Below are 14,342 nucleotides of genomic sequence, written 5' to 3'. Positions count from 1 at the left end.
GCTGTCTGTTACAAAACAGTTAATGAGCCTGAATACCTACCACACACACACACACACACACACACACACACATACTGTATATTAACAATGGCTGCAACGTTTAAACTGTATAACACACATTGTAGCCATTGTTTCAGCCAAAATAAATTACTACAGATTATACTGCTGCACAATTATAATTATATAATTTGAGATCTTATTTAAACATTCAACACTTTTTTATTTATTTTTTTTATTTTTTTTAATGTCAGTTATGGCTATAAAGTTACCACAGATTTTACTGTAGTAACAGTAACTGTATTAAACCAAACTATGATATTCCTGTTAAAACTGGTAAATACCATGTGTGTTTTAAGCAGGTGTATGAGTGGTCAATTTGTAAAAAAAATTCAAGGGGGATGGTGGTGTTTTTTTTTTTTTTTCTTTTTTTCTAATATTTATGGTTGTACTTATGTAATAAATAAGGTTGTCTAAGGTGTTAAAATTAGAAATCTTTAAAAAATCTAGTTTAAAGCACTTGTGTCAAGTTCTCAGAAATGTAATCTTTGTGTCAAATTTTTTTTCATACATTTTTGAAAAACCTTTATAGCATTTTCTACAAAAAATAGTTAAAATTTGAAAATTGTCAAGTGGTGTAACCATCAAGTAAAAAATATAATAATACTTTCTTTGCACCTTGACTTCATGAGAGTATAAACAATTTTATCATTAATTTCCAAAATGTTTTCAAATAAATTTTTCAAAGTATTACATATATATATATATATATATATATATATATATATATATATATATATATTATGAATTTGAGTCAAAAAATAAAGTTTTCTCAAGGTTACACCACATGACTTGAACAAAATGTGTCTTTTCATAAAAATGTCAAAATAAACAGATGTTTTTTAATACTTCACGCTCACTCTTGAGGGTCTAAAGGTGTCTGCTCTGTTTTATGGTTTTTATGGTCAACATAAACAAGAAAATGGCTACCTATATGTTGGTTACACCACGACTTTGTTTTGGTGTGCAAAAGTGTTTTTAAATATGAATCATATTTTAAAACACAATTGTTTCACTGCTTGATATTTTAAGAAATAACAATAAAAAATATTATTCTGCACTAGTCATGCCAACATTTCTTTTTTTCAGGAATTTCAGCTTTTAATGAGACTTTAATTCAATTTTATTTTTTATTTTATTTATTTTTTTTTTTTTTTGCTGTCACTGGACACCACGTGATATTTTTTACTTTAAGCCCCAGAAAAAATATCAGTATGACTTGAAAATATGAAAATGTGCTCATTAAAGAAGAGATCTATTCAAGTAAATGGTTTGTTTAAATTGCATCTTTTTAAATGTATTTTTAATTTAATGGATCTGGACCATTTCATTGACTCTTAGGAAACATGGCCATAATATGCACCTGTTACCCTCTGTTCTACACACAAAAGCGTTTTATGGGCGAAACCCTGAAAATTGTTTGAGTTAAAAACATGTTCACGTTGTAACTGAACACTTGTCATAGCAAAATCTTACATTCTGTTCTCTCTCTTTTTTTTAAAAGAAAGACAAAATATTTCCTTCTACTATTCCCTTGGCCATTTTTGAAAGTGTGTGAAACTTTCAAAAACTTGTATTACCTTCAGTGGCGTAACTTTCATGTGAACACTAGGAAGGACAAATCATCCCATTGCTAAACTCCAACATACCTGGCCATATGACAAGATTTGATAGGGGGATTTCACCTGTAGAAATCTGCTAACTTTACACATGTCGAAATCTAATTCTGACTGGCAAATCACTGTTATTTAAAGTCTGTTATTTATCAAATGTAGAAAATTAAATATTCTACTTGCATGATTAGTTCTAAGTAATACATGACACAACCTAAAGGGGATGGTAGATTTACAAGGGGGATGGTTTTTGGTATTTCTTGCAACAAGGGGGATGCCATTCCCTCACATCCCCCTCAGCTCGAGCCCTGGGTGGAGCCATAGCATAACCATAAATGAAAATTCCAAAAACTGTGTATTACCACTCTGCAAGCATCTTTCTTTATTGCCATACAGAAATCTGATATATGGCCATAAATTAATGTATAAGAGGGCCTGGGTAGCTCAGTGAGTACTGACGCTGACTACCACCCCTGGAGTCGTGAGTTCGAATCCAGGGTGTGCTGAGTGACTCCAGCCAGGTCTCCTAAGTAATCAAATTGGCCCGGTTGCTAGGGAGGGTAGAGTCAAATGGGGTAACATCCTCATGGTCACGATTAAGTGGTTCTCGCTCTCAAGGGGGTGCGTGGTAAGTTGTGCGTGGATTGCGGGGTGTCATGCACAGCGAGCCACGTGTTAAGATGCGCGTATTGACGGTCTCAGAAGCAGAGACAACTGAGAATTGTCCTCCGCCACCCGGATTGAGGTGAGTAACCGTGCCACCATGAGGACCTACTAAGTAGTGGGAATTGGGCATTCCAAAATTGGGGAAAAATGGGGAGAAAAAAATAAATAAAAAACTTATAAAATGATTGTTCTCCCAGCTTGGCCCATCTTAAGATCAACTATGTTCCAAAAACACAGCTACCAGCATAAACTGGATTTTCCGTCATGAAAATGGCCATTTTTTTTTGTTTTTTTGTTTTTATGTTTACATGCTGATTTATGTGTTGCATTTATGTACAAGTATGTGACTTTTTATATCAGTGAAAACCTTACATGAACATATATTTTATATACTGTATGGTTTTACATATGGCCATATGTCAGATTTCTGAATGTGTTTTATATTTTATTATTGTTGAACTGTAACAACAACAACAATACTGTTATGATGATGATTATTGATGGTAGTATTTTCTGCTAGTATTGATGCAATATATTGCTCATAGAATTGCCCTGAATGCCTGGAGGATAATTTTTGTCATCCCTCTTCAAAGACACGTCTAGCGAGCAAAAACCCCTAAGTAGGCGGGAACTCCATGACCAGAGATTGACAACAGACCGACCATTCAACCAAACAGTGCGTGATGCTGATAACGGTCCTCGTTCGTGATGACTAAGAGGATCTGTTGTCCAGAAAGGCCTGTTAACGCCACATAAAGGTGAAAACACATTGCTGAAACGACTGTTTAATGAGACAAAATAAGTCGGATGACTGGCACACAATTTTCGTTCTTAAATCGTCTAGGTGAAGAACAAAATACTCAACGTACATCATATCACGCATTCAAACGCCTCTCAGGTAGGCTCGCGGGTATCGAGAGGTGTATAAAGACTGAAGTATGAAACTGAACGGAGGTACGTTTCACAGCGTTCTTTGGGACACTTCAAACGGCCTGTGAGAGGTAGTGATGGGAGGATTGGATCATTTAACTGACTTGAATCTTTGAGTCTCGTTGAAACTTATTCAAGTCATTTCGTTCATTTGAGCAGAATTAAATTAAAATGTTAAATTTTCAATAGCCAAAAACACGTCTGCTTACGCAAACTTTGATTATTAGTCCCAATAAGGAAAAATTGATAATGCAGCCAAGGACAAATTATGAGAAAAAGAAAGATTAGTTCACCTCTGGAATCTTCTTGTCTGAGTCGTTCATTCTTTTGTCACGTGACAGCCGTATGTGCATAGCGTATACGGCTGTCACGTGACAAAAAAACGAACGACTCGGACCAGAAGACTCGAGAGGTGAACTAATCATTTCTGTTTCCTGTGTGAGCAATGCATAGTGTATACGGCTGTCACGTGACAAAAGAACGAACGACTCGGACCAGAAGAGTTGAAAGGTGAACTGATCATTTCTGTTTCCTGTACAGCGCCTATGCGGTTTTCATGTAACAAACGAACGGAGTTTGCACAATGCACGTGTGGCCAACACAAAATGAACAAATCACTCTCTGAGTCTACTCGTTCATCTGAGTCACATAAGAGATTCGTTCAAAATGAACGAATCGTTCATGAACGACCAATCACTAGTGAGAGGCCTGCAGAGTGGAGACAAAGACTGCAAGGAGCGGGCCTTTGTGCTAGATCTCTGATACACGTGCATGGTGTATTTGTTTGTCTTGATGCATAGACCATATAATTTCACAATATTACAGAATGTTTTTTTCTTCTTCTTAGGGTGTATTCACACTTGTATTTCGGTTCTCTTGGTCCGGACCAAAAAAGAAAATGATACTTTTAGTCCTGGTTCGCTTAGCATTCACACTGGCATATTTAACACTGAACCTAACGATACAAAACCAAAGGCATCAGGAAAAAGTCACAACTTGATTGGACAGCTTTTATGACGTATATTTTTTTACGGAACTTGCTGATCATCCAAAATAATGCTGGCTGCTGGGCGAAATGCGCTCGTTATATTTATATGTGTATATATGGTGGTGTTTTTACCAGCTGAGAACAAACGAAGAGCTAATAAAATGTGTAAAGGAGTCAAAACAGCGCCAGGAATTCCTCTGTTGCACGCACAAATGAAGATATGCTGCAAGGACGGCTGACGGCGGTTCTGACGCCTGTACCGAACTGTAATGGGCAACATAGCTCCTATGATGAGAAGAACCAGGTATGCTTGAGGTCAGTATTAGGCAAATTACTTCCTGTTTTTGGTCCGTTTAGATGTCTTTGGTCCATGTTGCATACATATATCAATCGAACCGCACCAGAGTTCGTTTGGAAGCGGACCGAGACCCACTATTCAGGCGATCTCGGTCAGCTTGTTTGGTGCGCACCAAGGTTCGGGTGGCAGTGTTCACACTTATTCAAATGAAACACACTAACAGAGCAATCGCACCAGAGTTCGTTTTAATTGAACCAAACCTGCCAAGTGTGAACACACCCTTAATATACTCCCTGCATAGGGAATTAATATTTGGTGTGTTCTTTTTCATTAAAAAATCCAACTTAGACTTTGCTGTATTTTGCAGGATCTTTGCTGTATTTCCTGAGGACATACTCAGCAACAGGGGTGGACTGGGAAGAAAATTCGGTTGCCATTGGGTTGCTGTCCTTTTCTTCATATCGCTGCCCCCTTCTGCATATCGCAGCGTCGTTTTGTGGTGCGTTCTGCATAACGCAGTGGCCCATGTGGCCCCATTTCGTGGCCGGCCCACTGGGAAAAGTCCCAGTTCTCCCAATGGCCAGCCCGCCACTGCTCAGCGATAGAATATTTAATTAGTCAAAACACACATAGACAACAATAAATTAAAACAGTTGGCTCCTCTGTAAGGAAAACGTTAAATACACACCAAGGAAAATACGTTTTTTTTTTTCTACTAGGCCTAAAAGTAAAAAAGAGTTCTTGTCTATATTTAATATTGTTTCAGAAAGTCTTTCATCTATCTAATCAAGGCCAGCCTGTGCAGCAGCAGAAAAATTCTTGTCTTGTCACTTATTAACTTTTAAGTGAATATTTTTTTAATTTTCGGATGACAGTTTCACACACACTTGCTATATGACTTAAGGCCAGGCAGCAGCAGGTGTCTAATTCTAGGAAATGAGGGTAAGAACCAAGATTTATCAGTCACCCAAGGTAACCAGCTAATGCTGTCGTTTTTTAGACCTAAATGCTAACCGGCTCAATGTAGGCCTAATTGACAAGATTTTGAAAAAGAAAAGTGTTTCTTTAACATGTAGTTAGGTTACTCATTAAGTAACATACCTTTTTTTATATATTTTATTTTTTTACATGCCAATCTATTTAGGTTTTAATTCAAAGAGTAACTAACAGCATATAAATTATTCAAGTTACCAACTGAAGTTCATTTGTTTTTGTTTATACCATATTTTTTCTCACTGTAAATAAAATAAAAGTGAATAACTTGGATGTTCAATGACCTGAATCATTTAAACGGTTAGTTAATCCTATGCTTTATGTTCAATACCTCACAAACACCACATGCTTTCAGATTGTTTTACTGATACTTAATGTAGCTGGTTACACCACAGAATTAGTATCAAAACAGCAAGAAACATGTCTTGCACTAATACTTATAATGGTTAACTTTATTAGGGAGAGATCCTGCTTCTTTTTGACTAGCCTATTTAAACAATCACTGAAAATAAAAAGCTACTAAAGGGGAAAAACTAAAGTAATCAGTGTTCTCTTCAGCCTTGCAGTGACCGTTGTGGGCGGGCTCCCTGAAGGTTCACAATGAAAGGGGGAAATTCAAGGTGTGCTTTTTCTCTGGGCTTCCTGGTGGGCAGCTGGACCTTGTACGTCTTCTTGAGACAGGTGTATTTTGAGGAGAGCTTCACCTGGCAGCGTGATGGCAAGAGCAACCTAACTCCACTGGGGCCAAAGCAAAACACCCACAATCTAACCTGGAGAGTGGAAGGATCTGCCCTGATCAACCTCAGGCAGCCTCACCAGTCAGGTGCAGAGCTGGAATGCCCCCTAGTGCATAATTAATGTAATGCAACATGATATATAAAGCATTGTAACATTATACAGTGGGTGTAGCGCTTTTACTTTCACAGTTATTGTCTGAGGGATGGTTTTCATTTGAGAAATGTTTTATGAAGGTGTATGGAGAATATAGGCAAAGTGGGACAACTGTGTACTGTATATTTTTAAATTACTAAAATCAGCATTAGGTTCATCCTAAACTAGTATGGGAGAACATTTATGAAGCCATTTGGATCATGTTTTAAAAACAATGTCAATGAGAAATAATCAAAAAGTGTCCCAGTTGCATTCACCCTACTCTGTAGTAACAACATGTCAAAGTTATAGTTAACCCAAAAATGAAAAATCAGTCATCATTTACTCACCCTCATGTTGTTCCAAACCCGAATTACTTTTTCTTTTATGGTGAAAAACAGACTGGTTCCTCAAAGCTGACAATGACACGTTCATTGTTGTGGACAACTTGCGCTGGATCTTGTCTAACTACACGGCAGAGCAGCCATATACTTTAACAAGAGGTTCAAGCCATACACCAAGCAGGGCTACATGAGTGGCGGTGCAGGTTACATGCTCGGCAAAGAGGCTCTGAGAAGGTTTATAGAGGGTTTTAGCACTAAAATGTGTACTCATACCACCTCAGTGGAGGATCTTGCCATGGGTCAGTGTTTGGAGAAAATGGGGGTGTTAGCAGGGGACTCGAGGGACACACTGCACCGAGAAAGTTCTCCAAGACCTTCTGGTACTGGAACTACTGCTTCTATCCTATTGTAGAGGTAAGTAGTGTATTTTCATTGTTTATTTAACAACTCCACTAAATATATCAGGTGAACCTCTTGTTTGTAATGCAACATATGCAGTGTGAAGCGCTGAAAACAATGCTCTCATGTGAACACACATGCCCCAGTGAATGAGCTTCTCTCATGCACTCATGAATGCGAAATGGACGTCAAGATTTTCACTGAAAATTACTTAAATTTGGGTGTTTTTTCTCCCCAAAACTTATCATAAGTCTTCTGAAGACTTGGAATATGACGTACAAGGTGCATGGACTATTTTGGGTAATATTTTAAGTTTTAAAGTGAGGCACTATCCACTGACATTTTATTGAAAAGACAGCCTGCAGTATTCATTTAAACATCTCCTGTGCTACGCATAAGAAAATAAGTCATACGAGTTTGGAACAACATGAGGGTAAGTAAATTATGACAGAATTTTTTATTTTAGGCTAAACTAAGATATTATTTTTTCCTTTGTGTGCTTCGTGTTAATTCTCTGTATTTCACTGCTTCAGTGAAGACAAAAAAAAAAGTCTGTATATCTGTTTGCAAGCAACATCGATGACACACTGTGAATGTTATCATTCTAGTAATGATTTCTCACATAAAACTTTTTTTTCTGAAAAGCTTTAAGAACTCGAGGACCATCTGTGCCTAAGAGGAGAAAACAATTGAACTGTCAAAAGTTATTTTCCTTTCAAGATGTAATCTTTTAAGTATGAATAAAAATCAACATTGTTTGAAAAAAAAAAAACAAACACAAAAAAACAGAAGTAATTTAATCTTTTCAGGATAGTGAAAAGGAGAAAAAAAGCTATTCCAGGGTTTTTATAGAACAAAATGTAACTAACCTCATTATTCATGAATAGAATTTTATCTTTCGTTTAAGTATTTCCTTAAAGGCATAGTTCACCCAATTAAAATATTTTATTTTTTTACTCACCCTCATGTTGTTATGAATTCATATGACTTGTTTTTGTGGAACACAAAGGGAGATGTCAGGCTAAATGCTAGCCTCAGTCACCATTCACTTGAGTGGGAAAAAAGGTGCAATGAAATTGGATGGTGACTTAGGCTAGAATTCTGCCTTTCATCTCTTTTTATGTTTCACAGAAGAAAGAACGTCAATGCAATTTTGGGTGTACTGTTGCTTAAAGCTATTCATGGACAACTGTAGCAGCTCTAGCCTCTTTTGTTTAACTTTTGCTTTTGCATTGCTGCTGCAGTGCTTACTTTTGCTTTTGCATTGCTGCTGCAGTGCTTATTTGATGTGGTTGTGATGTGTAGAACTGTTTTGTAATTGGATTTGATCACACGCCATTCTTGTTCTCTTATGTCTGATTTATATTTTCCTACAGGGCCCACAATGCTGCTCTGACCAAGCAGTGTCTTTCCACTACATAGACCCTGTGCTGATGTACACTCTTGAGTACTACACATACCGTCTGAGGCCCCATGGCTATCAACACTGCTACCAGCCGTCAGTGCCTGCTGTACTGTCCCTGGCGTCCCAGACTGTGAAGCCCACCAAAGAAGTTCAGAGATTAAATGAGCGTGTTAATGAAAATTTCTGCAAACACTATGAAGCCCAGACCTGACGCAGAGAACACTACTGAAACAAAGATACAAATGGTACCATGGAGAGAAAAGCAACAGACAATAATTCAGCATCAACACCACAGAGCCAATGATAGCCTCAAGGCTCGAAAATTATTATTTTTAATGTTAATCAAAAGAAAATCTTCAATGAGATGGTATACAAATTATTGTACATCCAGAATGAGAGCAACATGGAGCAAAACATGGAACTTAAAAATGTGAATGGTGAACTTGTGTTGCAGTTTAATTTGTCCAGACTGTGTACTGTGCAGACTGGATGGTGGGGCATGATGGGGTGTAGTGTAGTGCTTGCAGATCTAGCCCTATAACCAAAAGACAGTCCATGAGCTAATGCCATTTTTGCCATTGAGCAAGTCACTTAAACCCAGGTCTCTCCAGAGATTGTGCCTGTAATAAATGCACTGTAAATTGGTTTGAATTGGTTTTACAGATTTGTTGATAAGGTCCCTGCTGCAGTTTATTTTTTTATTTTTTTAATGGTCTGTTTAAATAAATAGTTTGCTGCCTTGTGTTTAGTATGATTAAGGTTCCACTATATGCTTTTTAAATAGCTGTTTTAATCACCTTTGGTGATTTCTGAATTTTGCACTTTTTGTTTAATTGAAAATGTTATTCCCATGAGAATACCCTCTGTTATGTAATATGGCTATTGAGGGATGTTATTAAAACGGGATATTAAAATGTTTATCGGTTCTTGCCACTTAAGTTTTTCCAACTTAGTTAAACTACATGTGTTTTATTAATTGGCTGTATCACTCTATTCTCTCCTCTCCACCAATAGCTGGTGTGTGGTGAGCATACTGGCGCATCATCCAGGTCCCCCTATACTATGTAAAGCGCTTTGAATGCCTAGAAAAGCGCTATATAAATGTAAGTAATTACGTTTTTCCAACTTAGTTAAACTACATGTGTTGCACATGTGGTGTGCAGTTGGTCATTGTTGATTTTTTTTCTTTTTCTTTTTTCTCGGACGGGTACAGGGAAAATAAGTTGACTCCATAGGTTGCATTGCAAGATTTCACAGTCACTTCTATTTTATTGCATAGTCATGATATGATGGATATACCTCTACCCTCTTATTGTGCTGCTTTGTATTTTTAAGTAAAAAAGCATTGTGAGATCAGATAGATATTATTTTTATTTACAAAAATCATGTTTTATACATTAGACAGCAATAATAACTTGTAAATGAATATACTGAAATGCAGGGAATGAAAGTGGAGATTTAAATCTGCTTATATACAATCTAGGTAAATGTAAAATTTGCAGTAGCCTACAATGAAACAAACCACACCATAGGAAATCATGTTTATTTGATTACTTTTATATAAATATTTACTCTCGTTCTATCGATTCTGTAAAATAAATTATGACTTGCTTTTGCCTCAAAGAAATGTCTTGAAAAGAAACTATAAAGACAGGGTGGTGCAGACGATTCACTGGATATGAATATGAAATTCCTTTGCCTATAAACCACGCCGAAACCTGAAACAAAAAAAACAAAACAAAAATAAAATATATATATATATATATATATATATATATATATATATATATATATATATATATATATATATAGACAGTTAGTAATTTGAGAATAATGGGCAGACATGTGGGCACAGATGCTGCAGATTTAGGAAATTAAGTGCTGTGAATGGGCACATATCTTCAAACAACATGGAGGTGGCAGTACAGGCTCACTAAAGTAGTACTTGCCTCAGTTTGCACTTGTTTAAGAAGATGCCCCCGTTTTTTTCTGGATACTCTTTCCTCCACGGACGCCCAGTATCTGATAACAAAAATACAGTAAGTCTGAGATTTGTTGATTCACAGGTTTATGACCAAACACTCGATAAATAATCAGACAGTTAGTTTTGACAGGGTTCAAAACAATTGAAGCTTCATTAACAGCATGGAGTAATGTAACCACAAAAATATTTACACTCGTTCTTATTTAAAATATGTTCAAATACACACAGTTTCAAAAGTACATCTGCAAGACTCATATACGTGTTAGCATGATTTTACAGTGGAAAAATAAGAGATTTACCGGCGTTACATCGTTTAACAAGATTACAGGGAATATCGTTCAGCGTTACGTCGTGTCAACGAAGTTGTAATACTGTATACCTTTACATAGATAATATTAGTAAATCATTTTATCACACTAAAATCATGTTAACACGTATAATGTTTAAGTCTTGTGGCTATACTTTTGAAATATTGTGTATTTTAATGTATATGAACTGGCCCCATTCACTTATATATATAAACAAAGTCGAAAATAATTTTATGTGGTAAGCTAATCAAATGCTGTCGATTGGACTTTCCTTTAAACATTAAGATTGGGCTGCTTTACGTTTGCAGTTATTAATATACATATAAATGCTTTAAAGACCGTCAAAATATATTTCACAAATGTCAGAGAGTTGAAGAGAAATATTTTACCAGAGTCAGAGCTCCGTCGTCCCATGAGCCCAACAAAAATGTCATGCATTTCCCCTGAAAGGACAAACACTTTTTCAAACAATGTTTTTTTTTTTTTTTTTAAATAAATTATTTATATGTTAAAGAACATACAAGGAAATGACACCCAAGGGCCAATATGTCTTACTTTTACGTTGAGGAGGTATGCCATCATCTGTGTCTAGTGAAAATTGTGCAAACATTTGAAACGAGTCTCAGGAGAAAAATAAAGTTAAACTGATTTAAAAAAATAAAAAAAAAAAATAAAAAAAAATAAAAAAAAATCTCTTCACTTACCGGCGTTTCTGCGTCCCATTAATCCGACGAAACTGTCATAATCTATGTCATTATATCTTCTCAGCAAGTTATGAGCCGACACTCGAAAACTTGGACTCTCCTGTGCGTAAACGATAAGAATTAAACATATGATAAGAAAACTTTTGCAAACTTTTGGTTTTACGAAGACAGGCAAGACTATGTCTAGACATTATAGGCTGTCACTTACGTTTGAAACTGATCTTTGCGACTCTGACTGCTGGCAGCTTGATTCACTCCATCGGGTTTCCAGCACCAAAACCAAGAAGAGTAACACTAATCCACGATACATCTTTAGGGGTTGGTCTGAGGGAAAATATGTAACGTCAACTGTGCACATGTTCATTTCAACTGCATTTAGCAACTCGTGCATAGAGGATCATTAATATACACCATACTCCGCCAATTCAAGTCAGAAAATGATAAATTAAATGCACTTTCAAACGTGAATACATTTTTGCAGTTAGAAGTTCCAACTGCAATCTTCCCAAAATGTTATAAATGTTTAAAACTAAAAGAGTGGGCAATACAAATTCTGAAGCAATTTACAACATTTCAAAGTGTGCATTTGTTTTCTGCACTGATTTACATTAAAAATGAGAGCTCTGCATTGCATGTGCTATTTTTAAATTATGACACATGAAGTTTACCATCTCCAATCATTTTTGACTGGAGAGGACATTAGAATTTATGATTGGCTTGTCTAATATCACACAAAAGTATTCAATATAACTTATCTGAACACATTAAGAGGAGAAAAGCCTTTTGATAAATATAAGAATGGATTGTTTTTAATAACAATAATGCAAAATTAAAATTTGAGATATGTACAACCTTTACAGGTATTTCACTTACCTGAGCTGAGGATCTGTAGAAACAGGTGAGAAGCACTGCTGAATTACAATGTATGGTCAAGGAGTTAAATCCTTTTGTCATGAACTATCAGATGAGATAATCAGAGAGACAGTGATTCTCTCCTGTGTGATTGTTAAATGATAGCAACATGTGCCTAAGTCCAATCAGATGTCGCAGAGTAGGTGTGGTTTAAGGGTTTGTAGTCTGCATCAGTGATGGCCATGCAATCAAGATCTTGACATCAGAGGCATAAGGCATTCCTTAAAAGTACAAAATCATAGCCCCTTTTATCAAACCCCTATCACCACTTATTCAGATTTTGAACTCTTTAAACATTATATAACCTTTATTTGTAACTTTGGCAGATTTGTTTTCTTTTTTTTTTTTGGATCTTAAACGTGCCTTGGCAAAGTTTAGATTACACACTTGCGTGAGAGCATATACAAATGTCATGTTTGTTAACATGATTAAGTTGAAATCTATCTGAATGCTTATTTTGTCTGCTAAGTAGGGCCTTATTGTCATATTTTCCTCCTGACTGCCTAATTGGTTGTGTCACTGGCGGGAATGTTATCTCTCAAGGAAGCAATTACACAGATGGAACAGCGAATGATGAGAACGGTGTCTTGCAGACTCTATGGACATCTTGAGGGGGCATCTAACTGGCCTGGCGACATGCAAGGTTAATTAGTGGGAACATCCATTAGTTGCTGCCCACACTCAGTATGCTGCATGCAAAGGACATCTGTGCTTTGAAGTTCATGTTGGAGAACAGACCTGATCCATTCAAAAGCAGTAGCCTGATAGCAACAGCCCACTTCCACATCAACGTATTAAAATATGCCTTTATGACACTATAATCATCATCATCATTATTATTCTTATCATTGTTGTGGTCTTGATTGTTTTTGTCATAACGACTGTCAACTCTGACATTATTTTCGGAGGATGAACAACTTTGAATGGTATTGATCCTTTTCACAGAGTGTGATGACGCATTTCCGCCTTAATTTAGTAGTGTAAATCTACCAAACTTTTTTAATATATATATATATATATATATATATATATATATATATTATTATTATTATTATTATTATTATTATTATTGAATTTAAATCTTTAACATTATTCTTTGTGTTATATTACCGTGGCATTCATAAAAAAATAAATTAAAAAAAAACAGTGTTCAACACAGGGGTTGATACAATGAGTGCTTTTGAGGATGAAATTATTATTGGATTTGCCAGATTAGTGACATAAAATCTTTTAAAGATAATCAGAGTTTCATCTGAGGCACAATGTAGCAAGCAAAGCGAATATCCACAAGCATAACTGTTTACTTAGTTATGTCTGTGAAATTGTCTGTACTGAGGTATTCTGTGCTCTAGATTCTCTACACATTTTCATCTATTTTCTTATTTGTGTCTTCTGCACAATCCCTCATGGAGACTGTTGTGCTATTATACTGTATAAATATATATATATATTTTTTTTACCACACCAGTTTTTTTATATATATATATCTCAGATAATCCTGCCACTAAATGGCATGTAAAGACATAACAGACTGTAATTAACCCCTAATGTGTCAAGTGTCATTTAGATGGCTCTTCCGGTCTAAGTGGCCAGTTTAAACTCAAATAAGCCCCAGACCTTTTGCCATTTTATTCAAAGGTCTGGCTATGTGAGAACCAACCCGATCTCACAAGAATTCATCACAATAGTACATGAGGTGGTGAATTCATCTGAGTTATACACCCACCAATAAGAGAAGCTTCCCTCATGTCCGTGTAGTTTCCGATATTGCGCTTGTTCTGTGTTAACTCAAAACAAAGCCCCATCCCTAAATCTAACCATAAAGTATAACGCCTTACCGTACTCAGAGCATAAACATAACCATGATATTA

General features: G+C 36.0%; 1 protein-coding gene and 1 pseudogene across 2 annotated transcripts; one reads left to right on the top strand and one right to left on the bottom strand.

Annotated features, from left to right (window-relative positions):
• The first annotated feature begins 6,145 nt into the window (after positions 1-6,145).
• Positions 6,146-9,377, top strand: LOC127420215 (glycoprotein-N-acetylgalactosamine 3-beta-galactosyltransferase 1-A-like; annotated as a pseudogene).
• A 560-nt stretch (positions 9,378-9,937) lies between these two features.
• On the bottom strand, positions 9,938-12,557 carry LOC127420162 (tachykinin-3-like). 2 transcript variants are annotated; one of them, XM_051662212.1, is made up of 7 exons: positions 12,433-12,557; positions 11,768-11,883; positions 11,560-11,659; positions 11,411-11,437; positions 11,245-11,298; positions 10,513-10,585; positions 9,938-10,281 (listed from the first exon to the last, which is right to left on the bottom strand). In XM_051662212.1, exons 2-7 carry the CDS (start codon positions 11,867-11,869, stop codon positions 10,263-10,265), a joined length of 375 nt encoding a protein of 124 aa, XP_051518172.1. In that variant the 5' UTR covers positions 11,870-11,883; positions 12,433-12,557; the 3' UTR covers positions 9,938-10,262. The 2 variants fall into 2 exon arrangements, with proteins under 2 accessions (XP_051518172.1, XP_051518171.1); XM_051662211.1 differs by having other exon boundaries at positions 9,947-10,281; positions 11,411-11,443.
• Between the last annotated feature and the right edge of the window lie 1,785 nt (positions 12,558-14,342).

The sequence above is a fragment of the Myxocyprinus asiaticus genome, chromosome 29, assembly GCF_019703515.2.
Source record: "Myxocyprinus asiaticus isolate MX2 ecotype Aquarium Trade chromosome 29, UBuf_Myxa_2, whole genome shotgun sequence".
Taxonomy (NCBI): domain Eukaryota; kingdom Metazoa; phylum Chordata; class Actinopteri; order Cypriniformes; family Catostomidae; genus Myxocyprinus; species Myxocyprinus asiaticus.
The sequence above is the reverse complement of the archived record's forward strand: the minus strand, read 5'-3'. Positions and strand labels throughout refer to the sequence as shown.

Bases quoted from the DNA above. Each gene is read 5' to 3' on its own strand.
- LOC127420162 (XM_051662211.1), bottom strand. From the start codon at position 11,869: ATGTATCGTGGATTAGTGTTACTCTTCTTGGTTTTGGTGCTGGAAACC. The intron at 11,299-11,410 runs GTAAGACATATT...TTGTCCTTTCAG, and splicing joins CATACCTCCTCAACGTAAAA to GGGAAATGCATGACATTTTT. The intron at 10,586-11,244 runs GTAAAATATTTC...TTTTGTTATCAG, and splicing joins ACGACGGAGCTCTGACTCTG to ATACTGGGCGTCCGTGGAGG.